Source organism: Cotesia glomerata, linkage group LG6, assembly GCF_020080835.1.
Source record: "Cotesia glomerata isolate CgM1 linkage group LG6, MPM_Cglom_v2.3, whole genome shotgun sequence".
Taxonomy (NCBI): domain Eukaryota; kingdom Metazoa; phylum Arthropoda; class Insecta; order Hymenoptera; family Braconidae; genus Cotesia; species Cotesia glomerata.
In genome coordinates, this window is record NC_058163.1 from 24,679,103 (window position 1) to 24,702,150 (window position 23,048).

The 23,048-nt window shown below is 29.0% G+C and overlaps 2 protein-coding genes and 1 long non-coding RNA gene across 6 annotated transcripts; 2 read left to right on the forward strand and 1 right to left on the reverse strand.

Moving 5' to 3' along the window:
• Window positions 1-1,614: 1,614 nt before the first annotated feature.
• On the forward strand, window positions 1,615-8,273 carry LOC123268221 (histidine--tRNA ligase). 4 transcript variants are annotated; one of them, XM_044733146.1, is made up of 5 exons: window positions 1,615-1,859; window positions 2,838-3,155; window positions 3,508-3,720; window positions 5,689-6,412; window positions 7,629-8,273. In XM_044733146.1, the coding sequence occupies exons 1-5, from the start codon at window positions 1,752-1,754 to the stop codon at window positions 8,090-8,092; spliced, it is 1,827 nt and encodes a 608-aa protein (XP_044589081.1). In that variant the 5' UTR covers window positions 1,615-1,751; the 3' UTR covers window positions 8,093-8,273. The 4 variants fall into 4 exon arrangements, with proteins under 4 accessions (XP_044589081.1, XP_044589083.1, XP_044589082.1 ...); XM_044733148.1 differs by lacking the exon at window positions 2,838-3,155 and adding an exon at window positions 3,295-3,435 and having other exon boundaries at window positions 1,619-1,859; XM_044733149.1 differs by lacking the exon at window positions 1,615-1,859 and adding an exon at window positions 3,295-3,435 and having other exon boundaries at window positions 3,025-3,155.
• Window positions 8,274-9,475: 1,202 nt separating this feature from the next.
• Window positions 9,476-22,230, reverse strand: LOC123266903 (open rectifier potassium channel protein 1). The gene is made up of 5 exons (XM_044731351.1): window positions 21,756-22,230; window positions 18,489-18,665; window positions 16,248-16,610; window positions 14,751-15,010; window positions 9,476-12,240 (listed from the first exon to the last, which is right to left on the reverse strand). The coding sequence occupies exons 1-5, from the start codon at window positions 21,895-21,897 to the stop codon at window positions 9,886-9,888; spliced, it is 3,297 nt and encodes a 1,098-aa protein (XP_044587286.1). The 5' UTR covers window positions 21,898-22,230; the 3' UTR covers window positions 9,476-9,885.
• Window positions 16,520-19,627, forward strand: LOC123266904. Its single transcript, XR_006509895.1, has 2 exons — window positions 16,520-16,637; window positions 19,310-19,627. It is a non-coding gene; the product is annotated as an uncharacterized LOC123266904 (long non-coding RNA).
• Window positions 22,231-23,048: the final 818 nt, after the last annotated feature.

The window sequence follows — 23,048 nt, forward strand, 5'->3', positions numbered from 1 at the left end:
CGAAATTGTATCTTTTACGTAAGAGGTATAGAGATGGTAAAGTTAGTATGAAATCTTCCATACCACTCGAGTGGGCCAAAGATTTCATACTAACTTTATCATCTCTCTATACCGCTACGTGTAAAAGATGCAATTTCAAAAATTAATTACTCAAAAACGGTGCGGTCAATTGATCTGAAATTTTGGTAGTGAATTATTAATATATTTATCTTCCAATAAAAAAAATTTCATAATTTTCTGTTGAAATGCCTATCACGCTACAACTACCTTAAATTTGTAACAAAATTTTTTTTAATTTTCGAAAATCATAAACAATCGTATCGGTTACTTAGATTTTTTAATTTTTTTATTTTATATATTTTTGTAAAGAAAAAAACAAATTTTTTTTTTCTTAATAGCCTTATGAACGTGGACTTGGCGCGACTTTTTTACAGTGAAACTGTTTTTGTTCGGATTTTCCCTGATAGCCATCTTAACTTAAACTTTTATTCAATCTACTGCGGAAACTTGTAGCCAACTTGATGAAAAAGGTTGCAAACCAAACGTTTTTACTTAAGTTGTCTACAAGTTACAGTGCAATTTGACGTCAAGACTTGCAGTACAAGTATTTTATTCAAGTTGTAGTAAAATTGTAGTACAATTTAACTAAAAGTTCGGTGTTAACTTGTATTCAAATTGGGGCTGTAGATTGCATTCAATTTGTTTACAACTATTGTACTATAAAATTTACGGCAAACTTGATGTCAAGTTAACTGTAACTGCTGAAATGCAACTACTTTTAATCAAAGCGTGCCCTGATAGCCACAGTTTCAGACCAACCAAGTTGGTGTCAGATAGTTGCCACCAACTTAGCGACAACTTGCGGTCAACTTCCGAATTTGTAACTGTTGTCGCCAATTTGTCTACAAGTTTCTGAGAAAAAGAGACCAATCTACTGCCGCAATATCCCTGATAGCCAAGTTGGCCGCAACTTTCTGTCAATCTACTGCCGCAACTTGTCACCAACTTGGCGGCAATTCTTGGAAAGTAACTCGGTTGGTATCAACTTGTTCACCAAGTTGTCACCAAGTTGTCGGCAAAAGTTGCTCTGAAACTTTTCACACCAAGTTGACGATAAGTTTCTCAAGAAATTTGGCGACATATTGCGGCAGTAGATTGGTCTCTTTTCTCAGAAACTTGTAGCCAACTTGGCGCCAACAGTTACAAATTCGGAAGTTGAAGTTGTCGCTAAGTTGGTGGCAACTATCTGACACCAACTTGGTTGGTCTGAAACTGTGGCTATCAGGGATGTCGCCAAATTTCTTGAGAAACTTATCGTCAACTTGGTGTGAAAAAGTTTCAGAGCAACCTTTGCCGACAACTTGGTGACAACTTTGAACAAGTTGACACCAACCGAGTTACTTTCAAGAGTTGCCGCCAAGTTGGTGACAAGTTGCGGCAGTAGATTGACAGAAAGTTGCGGCCAACTTGGCTATCAGGGTTATTTTGTCTGCTGTCCGCTAACTTCAGGGTGACATAATTTTCTTACAATTACTTACCTTCAATACCACATATTGATAATAAAACTCCCAAATGTACACTGACATTAAACCGCTAGATGACAGCATATGTCCCATCATCATGCTCTCACTGAAACTTAAAGCTTCTTGCCATTTTATATTAAAGTAAATCAAACACTGTTACTATTATTACTAGAGGTACTCTTGTTGGCATGACATCAGTTTAATAGTTTAATACCTTTGGCAAACCACATGGTCCTCACTATGGATGACGAAACCCGCGTGCTCTTGCAGGATCAGATCAAGCGGCAGGGTGATCTTGTTAGAAAATTAAAATCCGCTAAAGCTGACAGTGCCCAGGTAATTTATTTACTTTTATCAATTTTCATGCTTTAGTAACAACATATGGCACCTTGCTTCTCTATTTCATAATAATAACAATTATTTTTATATTCTTGAAATATCACTTTTTTCTAAATTTACAAATTTCTTTCATGTACTATTAATTACACAAAATAACTTAACCTTACAAAGTTTTATTTTTTTTTAATTAAAAAAAAAAAAATTTTACTTGTAGAAAATTTCAAAAAAAAGTTTATATAATTTAAAAAAAAAAAAAAATTTTAGTGATAATAAAATCAATCCTCTGTCACTTTTTAAAATTTTTATAATAAATATTTTGAAAAAATTCTGATAAAAATAAAATTAGCTGACTGAAAATTTTTAGAATTTTTTTATTGAAAAAAATTATTAAAAAAAAACAAATTTGACATTTAGAAAATTTTTTAAAATTTTAAGTGAAATTTTTTAAAAATACTTTTTTATTTACAATTTTTATTAATTAAAAAAATTACAAGTGGAATTTTTAAAAAACTATTTTTTTATAATTGATTTAAAAGAAAATTTTAACTGTCTGGTAATTTTATTATCATAAAATTACATTTTAATAATTTTCATAAAAATTAAGTTAGCTGACATCTAAAAATTAAAAAAATTTTTTTTTTATTAAAAAAATTATTACGTAACAATAAAGAAAATTTTCATTTGTAAAAAACTTTTAAATGACATTAAAATAAGCATTCACTAGAGAATTTTTTAATAAAAAAATTTGTTCTAAAAAATGATTTTCAAACAATTGCATTTTTAATTTTTTAAAATTTCTACGTCAATTTTTTAATATTTTTTTTGCTATAATCTATTTGTTAAAAAAAATGATTAAATATCTGCTGTAAATGCAATTTTTAAAAATATTTTTTTGTTCTGATTTAATTTAAAAAAAAAATTTAAAACATCGGCTAACTTTATTATTATTAATTTTTTTATAAATTTCTCTGTCAGGATTTGAAGAAAAAAAATTTTAATTCAACTTTAAATGAAATTAATTCCGAATTATCAAGAGTAAGTTTCGTTGGTGGCTGGTGTCCTTGTAATCTCGACATAAAATTATTAAATAGATGTAAATCATCAATTACCGATAATCTTGATCGTTGGCTGCATATTAAACGTTGGTTTTTAAACATTAAAAGTTATTCAACAATTGAATGCTCAAAATTTCCTGTAATTAATGATAATAATAATAACAAAAATCACAATCCTTTGGTAAAGCTAGTCCTTAATATTTGCTCAGAAGACACTTGTCCAGAAATTGACAAAAAGGTGAGACAGTAATCCAATGACACTGTCACAAATTTATCAAAATCAATTTATTGTTCTTTTCTACTTTAATAATTTTTAAATAATTGATTAGATTTGGATAAATCTGTAACAGTGTCATTAATAAAAATTGTACTGTCAGTTTAAGTTAAATCAACTCAAGTGGATCTTTTGTCTTTGATTCTGGTTTGTTTATCACCTGGGCACCATGCTACGGTTTAAATATATGTCGAACCTCATCAATACTGCTCATAAATGTCTCTACTCTGTTACCGCGGAACAGGTAGGCGCATTGGATTATTTTTCTAGATAATATCTACTAATTGTTAATGTAAAATTTTCCTTTGCTGTTCAGATCAATGAGGAAGTCGCTAAATTGCTGGAGCTGAAAGCTAAGCTTGGAGATGCCGACGCTGGACCCCAAAAATTCGTCCTCAAGACGCCTAAAGGCACCAGGGACTATAATCCAGAGCAAATGGCACTTCGACTGGGTGTCTTAGATAAAATTGTTGACGTATTCAAACGTCATGGTGCTGAGACTATTGACACTCCGGTGTTTGAGCTAAAAGTATGACTTTTTTATTTTTATGATACTGAATCAGCAGACATCTGGCAATTTTTGTAACAAATCAATAGAAAAAAAAATTATTTAAAAAAATTTGTACTTGTAATTGTTTTTTTAAAATTTACTTGTATATTTTTTTTACAATAATTTAACTATTGTAAATATCTAAAAAAATTTTAAATGTCTGTTAATTTCAGTATTATTTTATTTATTAAAAAAGAGTGTATTTTTGATAGTTTATTAATGATTTACTAACAATCTTACAGTAATTATGTGACTGCCGTGACTTGTGAACTATAATGAAAAAAATTTGCTTTATAAAATAATGACTTATGAAATTGCACTGAACTTTCTTAACTATTAATATTTTTAAAGATATAAGCTCATCATGATGTTACACTCATCAAGAGCTTTCATTTGAGTACCCACATGCATTTTCATATATTTTTCATATTTACATATATATAATATATATAAATATATGAAAAATTGATGTGAGTACTCAAATGAAAGGTCTTGATGAGTGTAACATCGAAATGAGTTTATATCTTTAAAAATGTCAATCGCGCACAAATTACAAGGTTATTTCTTAATTATTGATATTTTTAAAGATATAAGCTCATCCTGATGTTACACTTATCAAGAGCTTTCATTTGAGTACCCACATGCATTTTCATATATTTTTCATATTTACATATATATATAATATATATAAATATATGAAAAATTGATGTGAGTACTCAAATGAAAGGTCTTGATGAGTGTAACATCGAAATGAGTTTATATCTTTAAAAATGTCAATCGCGCACAAATTACAAGGTTATTTCTTAATTATTGATATTTTTAAAGATATAAGCTCATCCTGATGTTACACTTATCAAGAGCTTTCATTTGAGTACCCACATGCATTTTCATATATTTTTCATATATACATATATATAATATATATAAATATATGAAAAATTGATGTGGGTACTCAAATGAAAGGTCTTGATGAGTGTAACATCAGGATGAGATTATATCTTTAAAAATGTCAGTTGTGCACATGTTACAAAGTAATTTCTTGATTATTGATATTTTTAAAGATATAAGCTCATCCTGATGTTACACTTATCAAGAGCTTTCATTTGAGTACCCACATGCATTTTTGATATATTTTTCATATTTACATATATATAATATATATAAATATATGAAAAATCGATGTGGGTACTCAAGTGAAAGGTCTCGATGAGTGTAACATCGGGATGAGCTTATATCTTTAAAAATGTCAATAATTCACAAAATACAAGGTCGTTTCTTAATTATGTATTTAGAGATAGCATTTTTTTGAATGCAACCTAAATATTTATAATAAATTGACTATCGGTGAGAAGAATATGAAACCTTGAAAAGGCACAAATCCAAGTCAAGGCCTTTGCAATGATATTCAATTTCACTAAAAAAAACCGATTTTATCATATGATTATCCTGGAAACAAATTTTTTTTATTCTCTTAATAATATAGATTTTGAAATTGGAATGTATGCACTGTCGTAAATAGTTTTATAGAAAGTGATTTGTTGTTAAGGCCGTTCGATTGTCTTCCTTCAAAGTAACAGTTCAATAGTGAAAGGTTCTAGAAAAATAAACTAGAGCGTTGAATTTTTCATGTGTTATAAATTTTTTTTTTTTTTCTTTATATAAAAAAACCTTTAAAAAAATTTTTTTTCAATTTTTTAAAATAAATTTTATTTTGTCAATAATAATTTAAAAAATTCCTCATGAATTTTTTTTTTTATAAAAATTTAATTTAATTTTTTTAATTAGCTGACATTTATTCGTAAATTATAATAAAATAATTAAAAGACATTTGGAAGGTTGAAAAAAATTGATTTTTGTCCTAAAAAAAGAAAATTAATTTTTACAAAAATTCCAAGTGCGTATAATTCCTCAAATAATTAAAAATAATTTCTAAATAATTTGTTTTAGGAAGTTTTAACTGGCAAATACGGCGAAGATTCAAAATTAATCTACGATTTAAAAGATCAAGGCGGAGAAATTCTAGCCTTGAGATATGATCTAACCGTACCGTTTGCCCGTTATTTAGCGATGAGTAAAATATCGAACATAAAGAGATACCACATTGCAAAAGTTTATCGCCGAGACAATCCAGCGATGACCAGAGGCCGTTATCGGGAGTTTTATCAGTGCGATTTCGACATTGCTGGTGAATTTGACGCAATGCTACCAGACGCCGAGTGCGTGAGAATAGTCTCTGAAGCACTCACGGCCTTGGACATTGGAGCTTTTGTCATAAAAGTAAACCATCGCTGTCTTTTGGATGGTATCTTTGCAGCTTGCGGGGTTCCTGATGATAAATTCCGCACGATCTGCTCGTCGGTCGACAAGCTGGATAAGAGCCCGTGGGAAGAAGTCCGCAAAGAGATGATTGATGAAAAGCAACTGGACCCCTCTATCGCCGACAAAATTGGTGGCTACGTTTCTAAACACGGAGATGCTAAGCTCATTGAAGAGCTGAGGCAGAATGAGCTTTTGATGAAGCAACCCGCTGCTAAACAGGGCCTGGATGCTATGGAGCTGTTGCTCAAGTACTGCGATCTGTTTAAAGTCACTGACAAAGTTGTCTTTGACTTAAGCTTAGCACGTGGGTTGGATTATTATACTGGAGTCATTTACGAAGCTGTTTTGACTGGTATGTTTGTCTATAATATTTTTAATTTAATTTATTTTAACTAGCAACCTTGCAGTCACTACGTGACTGCTGTTACTTGTGAACTATAAAAAATTAAAATTATGCTTTATTAAATGACTGTTGTTAAATTGCATTGTACTTTCTTAAATATTGACGTTTTTGAAGATATAAGCTCATCCCGATGTTACACTCATCAAGAGCTTTCATTTGAGTACCCACATGCATTTTTGATATATTTTTCATATATACATATATATAATATATATAAATACATAAAATATATGGAAAATTGATGTGGGTACTCAAATGAAAGGTCTCGATGAGTGTAACATCGGGATGAGCTTATATCTTTAAAAATGTCAGTAGTTAACGAGATACAAGGTCATTTCTTAATTATTAATATTTTTAAAGATATAAGCTCATCCTGATGTTACACTTATCAAAAGCTTTTATTTGAGTACCCACATGCATTTTTGATATATTTTTCATATATACATACATATGATATATATAAATATATGAAAAATTGATGTGGGTGATCAAATAAAAGGTCTCAATGAGTGTAACATCGGGATGAGCTTATATCTTTAAAAATATCATTAGTTAACAAGATAGCAATGTCAGTTCTTCATTATTGATATTTTTGAAGATATAAGCTCATCGCGATGTTACACTCATTAAGAGCTTTGATTTGAATACCCACATCAATTTTTCATATATTTTTCATATATACATATATATAAATATATGAAAAATATATAAAAATTGATGTGGGTACTCAAATGAAAGGTCTCGATGAGTGTAACATCGGGATGAGCTTATATCTTTAAAAGGTCATTATTTAAGAAGTGACCTTGTATCTTGTGAACTATTGACATTTTAAAGATATAAGCTCATCCCGATGTTACACTCATCGAGACCTTTCATTTGAGTACCCACATCAATTTTTATATAATTCATATATTTATATATATGTATATATGAAAAATATATGAAAAATTGATGTGGGTGATCAAATAAAAGGTCTCAATGAGTGTAACATCGGGATGAGCTTATATCTTTAAAATCGTCAATAGCTCACGAGATACAAGGTCATTTCTTAATTATGTATCTAGAGATAGAGCATTTTCAAATGCAGTCTAAATACTTATCATAATAAATTGACTATCAGTGAGGATGATATGAAACCTTAAAATTTATACCTTTTTTTTTACAGACAGCGAAGTAGGAAGCGTAGCCGGTGGCGGCCGCTACGACAACCTCGTAGGAATGTTCGACCCAAAAAAGAAAACCGTACCCTGCGTTGGAGTATCTCTGGGAGTCGAGCGCATTTTCAGTGTCTTGGAAAACCGCCTGGCCGAGCAAGGCCAAAAAGTACGCACCAATGAGATTGAGGTGTTCGTTGCGACAGCCCAAAAAAACTTGCACGAAGAGCGAATGCGTGTTCTTGCAGATCTCTGGGCCGCAGGAATAAAATCTGTGCACTCTTACAAAAAAAGCCCCAAGCTCTTGGATCAACTTCAGAACTGCGAGGAGAAAGGTATACCCTTGGTCATCATTATTGGCGCTAAAGAACTTGCCCGCGGAGAAGTTACTCTTCGAGAAGTTGGAACTCGAGCAGAACGCTCAGTTCCTCGTGCAAATCTGGTTGAAGAAATAAAAAAGTCCCTCCAGGTGTAATCTAGCAAGCTTATTTTTCTACAAAAGCTTTTGCATTTTTTTATTATTTAAATAAAGATTATTTGTAATGATAAAACCAATTGAAACTTAAATTGTGAGGGACATAGACAATTTATTACTAACGTAATTTATTTTTTAAAACTTTTTTTAATAAAAAGTTGTTATGAATTTATGAAATAAATTTTTTGGTAAAGAAAATTGAAAAATTTGTCAGTTGTCGACTTTTTTTAGTTTTTTAGTCGATTTTTTTTTTTTTTACTATTTATCTATTAGTTAATTTTTAATAATTTCAACAATGAATAGAATTAATAAATTTTTTTTCAAAAAGGTGTAATTATAGTAATTACAGTAACTTTTTAGTTCAATAATAATTACAGATTTAAAAGATTTTTTATGACAATTAAATTAAGAGACTCGATAATCTATATTTTTGAGAGAATAAGAAAAATTTCGAAAATGCTATATCTCTCGATACATAATTAAGAAATGAGCTTGTATCTCGTGAACTATTGACATTTTTGAAAATATAAGCTCACCCTGATATTACACTCATCGAGACCTTTCATTTGAATACCCACATCATTTTTTCATATATTTATATATATTATATATATGTATATATGAAAAATATATGAAAAATTGATGTGGGTACTCAAATGAAAGCTCTTGATGAGTGTAACGTCGGGATGAGCTTATATCTTTAAAAATGTCAATAATTAAGAACTGACATTGCTATCTTGTCAACTATTGACATTTTTAAAGATATAAGCTCATTCTGATATCACACTCATCAGAACCTTTCATTTGAGTACCCACATCAATTTTTCATATATTTATATATATTACATATATGTATATATGAAAAATATATCAAAAATGCATGTGGGTACTCAAATGAAAGCGCTTGATGAGTGTAACATCAGGATGAGCTTATATCTTTAAAAAAGTCAATAATTAAGAAATGACCTTGTATTTTGTGAACTATAGACATTTTTAAAGAAATAAACTCATTCCGATGTTACACTCATCGAGACTTTTATTTGAGTACCCACGTCAATTTTTCATATATTTATATATATTACATATATGTATATATGAAAAATATATCAAAAATGCATGTGGGTACTCAAATGAAAGCGCTTGATGAGTGTAACATCAGGATGAGCTTATATCTTTAAAAACGTTAATATTTAAGAAAGTACAGTGCAATTAAATAAATTCATTATTTAATAAACCAAAATTTTAATTTTTTTTTAGTTCACAAGTCAATGCAGTCACATAGTGACTGCAAGGTTGCTAGTTTTTATTTTTTTAATAAATTAATTAAAAGTCGCATTAACAACATATCACTAACATAATTTATTTCAATAAGAAATCATCATAAATAAAACAATGAATATTTTCGTCATTAAACTTATCCTAACTTATTAAAATATTTTGATTGGAATTAAGTCTATTACAATTATCAGTTTTATCTGGACATACAATTTGATCGGCTTATTCAAAACACAGTCACTTACATTTTACAAATTAAAAAAAAAAACTACATAAAAAAACCCAAATTACAAACAAAAAAACTAAAAATTCAATAACCATATTTACAAATGACACTCAAATCACTTTCATGTCAATCAAATAATTTAAAATTAAATAAACTACAATATTATTTACTACAATAACACCTAATTAATACAACATTATCACAGTATTTTGTTCGACTCATATACATATAAATCATCTCAATCCGTATCAAAACCTTAAACCTAAAAATTACAAAAATAGTCAGTTCTAAATTAAGTTGAAGATTCACGAGGACTATCACCAAGTCCAGTCGGTATTTTAATTTTCCCCGAATCGGAACCGGAAGGTTCCGATTCTTCTCTCTGTCTCGAAGCTCTGCTGTATCTCAAAAAGGGATCTTCATCAGGTCTGTCAATCTTATCGTCAACCAGCGGCTTATAACTATCAACGGAGACTCTCGGCTTGTCAGAATTTTTCCTGCCATCATAGGAAGATTCTCTTGAACTGCACTCCGATACTGTCGAAACTTTCCTCCTAACATCACTCCAATTTCCAATCGTATTACTATTACCCAGCCCAGCTTCCATTTTTACGGCATCTATTCTCTCTGATACCTCTTTTCTATCAATATTACTCTCGATATCCCTCTCAACATCCATTTTAATCTTCCCTTCTTCATAAATACAACTCTTACTACTATTATCTCTCATTTTATCACCATTATCATCATCAGGAACTAAAACAACCACAGGATCACTGCCATTAAATCCCTCCTTAAACTCCCTAGTCAGCGGAACAGTTTTAATATTCTTAACCTCCATCAATCCTTGCGAAACATTTCTACTGCCCAGTTCTGGACTATCCAAATCAATAACAAAAGGATTCGTGTAAGTAGTCTTATTCTCGCCAATATTCCCCGCAAAAGGATTATTCAATGCGGAAAGCGCTCTTAAAAACGGCCTTCGCTGTTTAGCCTCACTAATCTTCCCCCCACCCTGCCCACTCTGCCCACTCTGCCCAACCTGGCCCTGATTAGGCGAAACAATGGTCACAGTCTTCTGAACCGAGAATTTATTTCCCGGATCTCTGGGTCCAAAAGTAGTAGTTCTAACCGCGGGATCCAGCGCCAAAGGACTAATAGAATTGCCCCGATCATTAGAATTACCCTGTACGCCATCTGTATTAACATCGCTCAAACTAAAAGCGCGTACCCGCCTATTGAGCTGCCTCTGAAGGATCTCCTGGCGCCATCTAGAAGACAGTCCTTTAGCCGTGGGCTCTACAGAAGATCCGTTCCTCAAGGACATTCTTTGAGGATGAACCGGGGAAGAAACTCCCGGAGCGCTTTCTAAAGACACCAGAGGTTCCTTTGAGCCTTCGAAGGGTAAATTCGCGCTGTAAGCCGGTGGCGGGCTTGAAGAATCTTTTCTTAGGTTCGATAAATAAGGTGAAGCTTGAGGAGTTACTACTGGTCTTAGCGAGAACCTTCTGTTCCTTGCTTTCACCGCTAAACTGTTCTTTCGTTGGTAAATTGGGGATGATGAGGAATTCTCGACTGTTCTGAGGGAAAATCTCCTTGAGGCGGCTCCTGTTACTGTGCTTTGGCTGCTCTGAGGCACGGAAGAAGTAGATTCGGGAGGAGCGAAGAGAGTAAAGAGGCTCGGGAGCTTCGGAGGTGTTAAAGAAGCAGTTCCCATTTTTCTTTGCGGCTTTTTCATGTACTCGTCTGGAACCGCGCCGACTTGAGAGTGAAGCGCGGTTAGGGCTCGGATAAAGTCGGCTAGAGTCGTTTCTTCGAGCAAGCTGCTGCCTTCTAGAGTCGAGGACAAGTCTGCGGCTCCTGTGTGGGTGAAGTAAGTTGACCTATCGGTGTAGCCGGTCGGGTTGGTTAGGTAATCGTCGTCGTTGCTGTCCAGGTCGCCGACTGAGACGGAATTTCGGGTCCGAGCGTCTTTTTTGGTCGAGAGTTGCTTTATCCACCGGGGAAGTGGGACACTCTTGGGTAAATTAAGAGGGAAGAGGGATTTACACTCCTTATCTCGCTCTCTGTCTTTGGAAGATTGGCCATTTTTACGGGCGCGCATCAGCTCCTGGATCTTCCGGGACGCCGCGGGCCCGGACCAGGTCCACTCTTGGTTTGTTTGTTCGGGATTGTAGGACGGGTCGAGTCGGACCTCGCTGGTGGCTCGGGATCTGGGCTTTCTGCTCCAGGGAATTCGGTCGCCGCCGACTTGCCAGCTAGATTCAGGCCCGCGCTCGCCTGAGAGGATCTCTTTGTCGCTGAAGCCTTGGACCCCTCGCGGGTCCATGTCTACTTGCTCGTCGTCGTCGGGAGGGGGTGGGATGTATCCTAGGATGTTGACTAGTCGGGCGAGCATCTCGGCCGGCTGGACCATCGCGTGGGTCGCGAATGTCGCGTTCTTGTCGATTCTTTGTAGATCTGTTTCGGATACTACTCGTGGGACCACGACTTCCATTGGGACTACTTCGCTGTTTGCTCGGCGGCGCGGGTGAGGTGGGACAAATGGCTCGAGACCGCCGTATACTAGTTGGCGTAAGTCCGGGAAACTGTTGCTACGCCTTAAGGTTGCTGGTGGTAAGTCGTACTCGTCGTCGACGTAGATTCTCTGTAAATTAAGAGATTTGTAAGTTGTGGAAGTTATTTCTAGGTAATTATTTTATTTACAAGTGCACTGATAAATAAATTAATGACTCAAGAGCCAAAATCTTGAACTGCACTGAGAGAAAAAAAAATTTTTTTTGTCCAGAAAAAAATTTCTTGGTTCAAGGTTTAAAATAAATTTTAGTTTTTTGACAAAAGAATATCAATATTTATCATGATAATAAAATATTGGCATTTATTTTGATAGATTAACAAACGAATAGGTTCACTTGAATTGAACAAAAAATAATTCGATCAATTCTTGAGACAGGAAAATATATTCTTGAAAATTATCAAGAATATATATTCTTGTGACAAGAAAATTTTCTTAAGAGTAGTACTTTTTTTTCTCCGTGTAAGAATGCCATTTATGAAGAAAATGATTTTCTTGAATCAAATGGATAAATTTTCGAGACACAGAAAATTCAATTAAATCAAGAATAATTTCTAGATTCAAGAATTCATTCTCTTGGATCAAGAAAATCATTTTCTTCAAAATAGTATTCTTGGTTCAAGATTTTGGCTCTTGGGTAAAGTTAATTTTTATCAGTGTAAAAAATAATAATAAAGATTTTGAGAGCCTTTTTTGCATTTCAAAGTTGGAAAAAATATTGGCTTGAATATTTTTTGATAAAATTTCTATTCTATCTTTTTTTTTTTTAATATTTTTGATATATTTGTTTTTGAGAAAACGAATAATTCAAAAAAAAATTGATTAATTTGATAAAAAAAATTTCTACGGCCAAACTTAGGGCAAAATAGGGCTGTGACCCCACTTGTAAATAATTACCGATTTCTAGAGGGCGGATTGCTTGTTATAGGTGTTAAAAATACTTAAAGGGCGCAAAAATTATTTTTTTTTCTTACAATGACCTTAAGGATATTGATAATGTAAAAATTTAATAAAAAAAGTGGAAAATTACATTTTATTTTGATATATGGGTGATTCTCTGTGAGGATGTTTTTTGCTGTCCCAGGTATTTTTTTATTAGAAAAATTGTTATTTTGTTACTAAAAAAAATTTATTACGAAAGTAAAAAAACATTTCTATTTGGAGCATTGAAAACTAAAATGGAATAAATTTTGGTTTTTTTGCTATAAATTCGTAAACCACCGAAATGTCAGTCCCCTGGGCTGTCCCAGTCCCAAAATTAAAACTTTAAGATTAAATTTTAAGTTATTCGTCAATAATATATAATTTGGTCCATAATGTTTATAAACTTAATTAGTTAACTAACAATCTTCTTCAATAAAAAGTACCGAAAGTTAATTTGTTTCATTAAGTTCATTAAACCAAAGTTTGTCCCAGGCATTTTAAGATCAGTCCCCTGCCAAAAGTTCAAAGCCAAAAAAAAAATCTAGCGTGTTATTTTACCTTTTGTAAGGTTTATAAGGATCTAACTAGCCTTGAGTTAATAACCATAGGGCTGTTAGCGCTTTATCGCCATTTTATTTAGTGTCAAAGCACCGTTTTTTTCTGGAAATATGTGTCTGGGCCACTTCAAAACTCAGTCCCCTGGCAGCTATTTTTGTTTATAATTTATTTATAAAATTGCATCCATAAGTCTTAACATTATTCTAATTAATGTAAACATTCATTAAGAACTTAAAAAGTTGAATGCATTGAAATAGTTTGCTTGATTTTTTTCAATTTGATAAAAAAAATCCGTCCCCTGTCATGTTATATGCAAAAGATACACAAATATCGAAAAAGCAAAAATTAATTCGGCTGTTTATTTATTATAATTAAGCCGATAGTTTTGTAGCCCTTGTTAATTTTTTTTTCTAATGAAATCAAAAATAATTTGGTCGGACAATTTTGTACAGATTTAAGACGTCCTTACAGAGAATCACCCATATGCTTTTTTGGTTGCAAGAAAAAAAACTCTAAAAGTGTCTATAAAAAAATTTCATGTTCATATTTTAATTTTCTGCGTGAAAAATTTAATTTTGAATTTCTGGTTATGAGAGTTAAAGTTATAAAAAATTTTGCGTCATTGCGTCAAAAAATTTTGTATTAAAAATTCTTATGTTAAATATTTAACACTTATTTGTGTTAATTTAATATTTTTCTATGTTAATTTAACACAATAAATGTTAAATTTACACAAAAAAGTGTTAAATATTTAACACAAAAATTTTTAACACAAAATTTTTTGACGCAATGACGCAAAATTTTTGACTGTGTATTTAAAAGGGTAAAATGTCGAGATTTAATGAAAATTTTAATTAAAATCAACAATTTATAGTATTAAAAAAAATTATTTTCATAATTAGATATTTAAAATTTTGAATTTCTAAATCAAAATGTTAAAAAACTAAAATAACATTTTTTTATGCGAGTAAAATAAATTTATCTTGTACGCCCTTTTGGTATTTGTACCGCAAAGTGGTTGATGTTATTATTAAAGGTAATTGTAATTTTAATAGTGATTGAAATAGTTGAGTAAAAAAGTTAATAAATAATGAGTTTACCTTGACTTTAGACAGCTGTAACTCGTTAAATATTCTCCTGAGGTAATTGATGTCTCGTGTGAGCTGGTTAAATACCTTATTCTGCGTATGCTTTATATTCACAGCAAGTTTGTGCTCGAGCTGGGTTATTTTCTTGCTCTTAAATCCCCGTGTTATGAAGGTCATTATCATCACAATGTACCCGAGTCCGAAGGAAATCCAGATTATTAGAAATGCCTTGTATGTGCCGACAAAAAAATTACCGTCAGGAGAGTTTTGACCTGATCAATCAAGAGATATTTTTTTTATTATTATATTACTATAATTTCATGGACTAGCATTATAACAAAGGTATGAATAACAAATATATTATTAATAATTTAACTAAGCTATTATATTCCAAATTTATTTAAAAAATAACCCATAAAAATGTGATTTTTTTTTTAGAATTTTTAAAAATTTGTTTTGTCAATTACAAATTTAATTTTTCATTCTTAAAAAACAATTGACCGATTTGGCTCTTCTTCAAACTCGACCCGAGAATCACCCAAAAAATAACTATCTTTAATTTTATTAGAATCCGATGTATAAACTTTTGAACCGTATACACAGTAAAAAATTTTGCGTCAAAAAATTTTGTGTTTAAAATTTTTATGTTAAATATTTAACATTTTTTTGTGTTGATTTAACAGAATAAGTGTTAAATTTACACATAAAAGTATTAAATATTCAACAAAAAAATTTTTAACACTAAATTTTTCGACACAATAACACAAAATTTTTTACTGTGTATATTTTCTGGATCATTTTTAAAGCTGAGTAAAAAAAGTATCAAAGTTTTAAAAAATTCCGTCATAATTACTAATGCAATAAAATTACTTCAAAAAAATTAATAATTTTTTTCTTTTTTAGTAAATAATTTCTTAAAATTTTAAAAATAAATTCAAGATGTTAAAAGATTGCCAAGTAGATGCTTGACGCGGTCACAAAAAAATTAAACGCCTACATAATAAAAATTTTATAGGTAAATTTATGAATTTATTTATTTATTTATTTAAGGTTGCTGTTACACTTAAATAATAAATTTATTGTAACAGTGAGAAATGATGTATGTAATGAGGTGGGTTATTGCAGCGTTACATTTATTATTGTTGAGAGTTGCAATCATGACCATTTATACTGTGTGATTCATATAATATAATATAATACGGTTGACACGAATACAAATAGCTCATGCTTATGCTGTGCTAAGCGACTTAGTGATGGTGAGTTCCTCTATCCTCTGTATAGTACTCTAAACTCTAAACTGTACTTTATTTCTATTACTTACACTTACCTCGTGTCCTCTTTTTATTTTTCAGCGCAAGCATAAATAAATGAATTCAGATTCAGTAAGAACAATTAAATGATTCACGGAATTTTAAGACAAGATATATAATAGATTTAGATATTTAAAGATACGTATAATTTAATTTAACTTAATTTAAATTAATTATTTGATCTATATTTTTTAGGTACCTGCTACTAAATCGCCGAACCCGATGGTCGTCAGGGTGACAAACGCATAGTAGACTGATTGATCGTAGGTCCACTCTTCGACGTACGAAAATATAAATGCTGGGAAGAATATAAATACGACGATACCGGGAATGAGGTACATGAGGATTTGGAAGAAAAAAGTGAACTTCTTCGTTTCTTTGGGCTTCTTCTGGCAGTCGTCTTCTTTGTACGACTTGTAGTTGCGGTGCGCTTTTATGAAGACGCTGGAAAAAAAGTCTCCCAGGTTCGCCAGAAGGATTCCGTTTATCGGGATCCCAATTATGGCGTAGAATATCATCACGATACGACTTGATAGCTTTGTTGGTGCCAAGTTTCCATAGCCTGAAATTTTTTTTACAATTATAAAAGGTAATTGTTTTTTTCTTTGTTAAATTGCACTGTACTTTCTTAAATATTGAAATTTTTAAAGATATAAGCTCATCCTGATGTTACACTTATCAAGAGCTTTCATTTGAGTACCCACATGCATTTTTGATATATTTTTCATACATACATATATATAGTATATATAAATATATAAAAAATTGATGTGGGTACTCAAATGAAAAGTCTCGATGAGTGTAAAATCGGAATGAGTTTATTTCTTTAAAAATGTCAATATTTTATAAGATACAAGGTCATTTCTTAATTATTGACATTTTTAAAGATATAAGCTCATCCTGATGTTACACTCATCAAGAGCTTTCATTTGAGTACCCACATGCATTTTTGATATATTTTTCATATATACATATATATAGTATATATAAATATATAAAAAATTGATGTGGGTACTCAAATGAAAAGTCTCGATGAGTGTAACATCGGAATGAGTTTATTTCTTTAAAAATGTCAATATTTTATAAGATACTAGGTCATTTCTTAATTATTGACATTTTAAAGATATAAGCTCATCTTGATGTTACACTCATCAAGAGCTTTCATTTGAGTACCCACATGCATTTTCATATATTTTTCATATATACATATATATAGTATATATAAATATATGAAAAATTTATGTGGGTACTCAAATGAAAGGTCTCAACGAGAATAAGAACGAGATGAGCTTTTATCTTTTAAAATGTCAATCATGCTCAAGATACAAAGTCATTTCTTAATTATTGACATTATTAAAGATATAAGCTCATCCCGATGTAGCACTCATCAAGAGCTTTCATTTGAGTACCCATATGCATTTTGATGTATTTTTCATATATTCATGTTTATAAATATATAAAATATATGAAAAAATGATGTGGGTACTTAAATGAAAGGTCTTGATGAGTGTAACATCGGGATGAGCTTATATCTTTAAAAATACTAATAATTAAGAAATGATGTTGTATCTTGTCACCTAATGGTGTTATTGAAGATATAAGCTCATCTTGACTTTACACTAATCGAAACCTTTCATTTGAGTACCCACATCAATTTTTCAAATATTTATATATATTATATATAACACATGATTATTTTTTATATATTTTATATATATGATATTTATGAAATATATAAAAAATTAATGTGGGTAAAAAAAGAATTTATTTAGCTTAAAAAAGTTTCAAGTGCCAAATTGATAAAAAAATTTTCAAATAATTATTAATTACATTTTATTCCAAAAATTAGATTTTAAATAAAATAATTATTTAAATTGAATTTTATCTAGCAAGTTTCTTAATAATTAAATTATTACATAGAAAATTTATCAAAAAATACTTCTAAAAATTGAAAAATAATATTGATACATTTTTTATTAAATATTAAAATTTATTTGAAATATCAGATTAAAAACAATTTTCAAATAATTATTTTGTAATTTTTAAACAAACAAAAGTATTAACTAGTTAAAAATTCTCCAAAATAACAATAAATATTTAAACAATGAATGAGAATAGTATAAAAGAATTAGCATTGACCAACTTTCGAAAAAAATCAAAAATTTATTCGAGGTCTCCGATCAACCTTGTTGAAAAGATTTCCCCGAAAAATCAATTTTAAAAACAACTTATGCTCATAAAGTGAATAAATGATAAAACTATTAATCATAAACCCAATAAAACGGAATTGATAGCTGGATAATTATCGTACTATCAATAAATGAAGTAACGCACACCTTAACTGCGTGTCTAAATCTTCTATATACATTAATTTTACTTCATTAGAACAAATTACTGATAAAGCTAATAATAGAAATAATAAAAACTAAAAAATACAAACCAATTGTACTGACGACAGTGTAGGAAAAATAAAAAGTGTTGTAAAAATCCCATTTGAGCGGATCCTCTTCGCCTGCGGAGTAATTTTTAACAGACTTGCCGCAGTACTGCGACAATTTTTTAAATATCTCGTGCTGATCTTCTTTCGTGTCAGGTACATAATATTTATGCAGCAGCTCTGTAAAAAAATAATTAGATGAGTAAATTTTATTTAGTTGGATGTAAATTACCAGAACACATACAATAGGAAGAGGAAGACTTTCATAAGCGATTACCGGTCCTTGGTCTAATCAACGCGAAAGCGATCTCTACTCGTACGTTTATTGTCTCGACAATTGCCTTCAATTATCTTATCAACCGATACTTGTTAGTTATATTTTCCGTTTTGTTCCTTATGCTCTTGTCTACACGCAATCATAAATTCTAGTTGACATTCAAATAATAATAATAATAATATAAATAAACATTCTTCAGCATTCAGAGGGATGAAAATAATTTTTTTGTTTTTTTTTAATTTATAATTGTCAATAATTCGGACTATTATCAATTTTGAATCCTCTTTAAATAGCAATAATAATCTTTTCAATTTAATTGAATCATTGCGGGAGTCATAACTCTACATAGTATTTAATATGTAGTATGTGTATGTATAAATCAAGTCAATTGAACTTGAATCAATCTAAAAGTGTCTTCACTTTGATAAAAATAACATAAAAGATGACTTGGTGACCTTTTTTTAACAAATATATTAGATTAAATTATCGGATTCGTTTATTGTGCAATATTATTTTTTATTTAAACAAATCATTTTTTTTGTTTCAGAGCGATAAAGAAAATGGAAATTTAATAAATACAACGCACTGAGTATTTAATTGTAAATAGTAAACATTGACGCATGGAATATTCATTTTGAGTGAATTTTAAAAATGAATGGACTTGAACTCGGGTTCATTAGATTTTTCAACTGTTGATTTAAGTTATTGTCATTTATTTGCTACGTACTCTTTTTTTTTTTTTTTTTTTTTTTTTTGTAAAGAGTACTCTTGAAATAACAAGTTAATTAAAGAGTTTAATTTTTTTTGTATCTTTATCGGGTGATAAATTTTCAGTGATAATTTAATCACTGAGATTTCAAATCAATGGAGTTTTCTTAACAAGTATACTCTAATTTTTTTTTTAATAAAATTTTAAACTTCAAAATAAATTAGTTAATTATTATTTAATAATTAATAAATTAATTATTTATTAATAAATTAATTATTTATTAATAAATTAATTATTAATGAATAAATTAATAAATTAGTTATTTATTAGTAATTTAGTTAAATTAAAAAAAAATAAAAAATAAAGTTAATTGTTAAATTTAAACTAAAATATTATCATTGAAATCTTAAAAATTATCGATATCTTTTTTTTCAAGAAGCCTTTTAATTGTTAATTTAGATATTTTTTCTTGTAAACAAGATAATTAAATATCAGTTAAATATTATTAAGTGTAATTACATTATTTTTTTTTATTTATTTATGAATTTTGATTTTTTTTCTTTAAATTTTATTAAAAATTTTTAGTTAAGTAAAAAATTATAAATTATTAAAATAAAAAAATACCTGACACAAAACCGCAAGAAATAAAAAATAAATGTCAAGAAAAACCACAAAAAAACATTAAAAATTAAGTCAGCTGACATTTAAAAATTTTTAGATTTTTTTTCATTGAAAAAATTATTACAAAAAAATAAAAAAAAAATTTTATTTGTAAAAAACTGTAAGTGCAATTTTTAAAAAATATTTTTTTCTAATTTTTACAATAAAAAAAAATCAAAAAATTAAATTAAATTTAAAAAAAACATTGAAAATTAAGTTAGCCGAAATTAAAAAATTTTTAGATTTTTTTTATTGAAAAAATTATTTAAAAAAAATTTTATTTGTAAAAAACTGTAAGTGAAATTTAAAAAAAATAATTTTTTTCTAATTTTCTTAAAAAAAAAATCAAAAAATTAAATTAAATAAAATAAAACATTCAAAAACTCTATCATGAATCTGAGCAAATAAAAAATGAATGAACGAATGGATGAATGGAATAACATATAAATGAATGAAGAAAAAAACAACACAAAAGATAAAAAAATACTCGAAAGTATGACAATTAAAAATAGATTTAAAAATCACCAAAACTAATCAGTGTAATATAATATAACGTAAACATATACGATAATTGTAAAATAACATTAAAAGAGACGGATCGATCAATCGGCCCTTGGATCAAGCGTCAATAAATAAAGACACATGGCATTGTGTAAACCGAGGATGGACAAAGCCTTCTCAACCGCAATAATCCAATCCGGCACTCCTTTGCATACAAAAATCCTAACGCTATTATCCGTCCACTTGCACTTACACTTCCTCTACTCACATTTACAACTTCACATCAACTTTGTAAAAGAAAAAAATAATTAAAACGGTAAATGATTTATTTTTAAGCACCATACAAGCCATTTTAAACCATAAATATCACTAAAATTCCTCAGATCTGATCCTACCGAAGTACTAGACTAATTGCTCCGATAACAGATTACACTATCTTGTCACTTAGATTTATCAACTCACCAAAATCAAGCTTATGCTGAGCAATCTATTTTAAATAATAATAATAAAATAAAATAAAAGCAATAAATAGTACTATTATTTTTTTATTTTTATTTTCATTTTCTATTATTATTATTTTTTTATTTTTTATTATTATTTTTATTTATGAAAATTAAGTTTACTGACATTTCAAAATTTTTAGAAATTTTTTATTAAAAAAATTTCAATTAACTAATTAAAAAAAAATTGCACATGTAAAAAACTTGAAAAACTTTAAGTGCAATTTTTTAGAAATATCTTTTTAGTTGTAATTTAATTAAAAAAAAAAAAAAAAATCAAAAATTTTTGACGTCTGCTAACTTCAGTGTCATTTTTATTTTCTATTATTTATAATTATAAAGTTAGCCGACGTTTTTAATTTTTTTAAATAATTAAATTAGATCAAAATAATATTTTAAAAAATTGCACTGACAGTTTTTAAAGTTTTTTACAAATGAAAATTTTTTTTGTAATAATTTTTTAATAAAAAAAAATTCTAAAAATTTTTAGATGTCAGCTAACTTAATTCTCATTATTATTTAATTTTTTATTATTACTTTTTTTTTTCTTTTTTATTTAATCGGCTTTTTTTTGCTGATTTTTGTGCTCCAAAAATTAATTAAAAAAAAAAATAAAAATTTACCATTAATTTCAATGCGTTCTTGACGAGCTTTCTGCACTTTTTCTATTTCATCTTGACTTTCCAGGTAAAAAAATAATCCAGTACCAAAAAGAAGATAAGCGAAGAAAATCATCAATAAAACCATCCATTGCTTTTTTGACATTTTAATTTATTTATTAAATTATGTAATAATTAATAAAAAAAAAAAATAACAACACTATGTACACTGTACACTTAAAACAATTTGTCACGAAGTCATTTTAAAAATAAAATTAATATTTTTTTTATTAGTTATATTTATAATGTGTTATTGTTACACCGCTAATAAGTAATTAATAAAAGGCCTTTGTGTAGACACTAGTTTGTTATGTTTTTATTGGTACTGTGTGTACATGTAGGTGTACTAAGTGTTAAATACATATGTAACGTGTGTACAAACGTCGAGTAATTCGAATCCACGACTAGACAGCGTGCGTGGATCTTCAGTAAGCCGGCGTACTCTCTTTTAATGTTTTCGCCCCCCCAATAATATCTCCCGCCACTCGGGTAAAAATTTTTTGAATTTTCCCCCTCTTTTCGCGCATGCGCGGACATTTTAATCAGCTGATAATTTTTTTTTTATTTATTAAATTATTTACTATTTATTTATATTAATTTTAATCAGTTAAATTATTAATTATTTATTTTATAAATTTAATATTTAAATTCATTTTAAATAATTATTTTGAATTGAAGAAAAAAATGAAATTTTTGAATTGTAACGGCTTTCAAGATGGCGTCACTTCTAAAATGGTGAAAATCGAAGTAACTGACTTTTTCGGGTGTCTAGAAGTTGCAATTAGTTTTTCGATGATAAAAAATTAGTTTGCACTTGATTTAACGTTTTAAGTAATTGTGCGCGTTGTCAAAAATTAAAAGAATATTAAGAACTATAAAATTTTATTAAATTATTAATGTTTTATAAATTTTTTTTGTTTGTTCGGGAAGTTGTCATGATGATGCTGAAATTAGCAGACACTTTATATTTTTCAATTCATTGTTTTTATTTTTTTAATTTTCACACCGGGAATTTTTTATGAAAATTAAATTAGCCGACATTTGAAAATTTTTGTAGTTTATTTTATTGAAAAATTAATGACATTAAAGTCAGCAGTCACGACCATTTTTATGATGAAAATTAATTTACCAGATATTTTATAATTTTAGGAATTTTTTTAACAAATAAATTATGTCAAAGAAAGTGAAAAAAAATTGACATTTAGAAAATTAAAAAAATAAAAAATCCAATTTTTTAGAAACGATTTTTCAGAGCAA

Excerpts from the sequence above, each read along its gene's own strand:
- LOC123268221 (XM_044733146.1), top strand. The coding sequence starts at position 1,752 with ATGGTCCTCACTATGGATGACGAAACCCGCGTGCTCTTGCAGGATCAG. Across the intron at positions 1,860-2,837 it reads CTAAAGCTGACAGTGCCCAG|GATTTGAAGAAAAAAAATTT; the intron begins GTAATTTATTTA and ends TTTCTCTGTCAG. Across the intron at positions 6,413-7,628 it reads TTACGAAGCTGTTTTGACTG|ACAGCGAAGTAGGAAGCGTA; the intron begins GTATGTTTGTCT and ends TTTTTTTTACAG.
- LOC123266903 (XM_044731351.1), bottom strand. The coding sequence starts at position 21,897 with ATGTCAAAAAAGCAATGGATGGTTTTATTGATGATTTTCTTCGCTTAT. Across the intron at positions 18,666-21,755 it reads AGAACGCATTGAAATTAATG|AGCTGCTGCATAAATATTAT; the intron begins GTAAATTTTTAT and ends ATTTTTTTACAG. Across the intron at positions 16,611-18,488 it reads CACTGTCGTCAGTACAATTG|GCTATGGAAACTTGGCACCA; the intron begins GTTTGTATTTTT and ends AAAAAATTTCAG.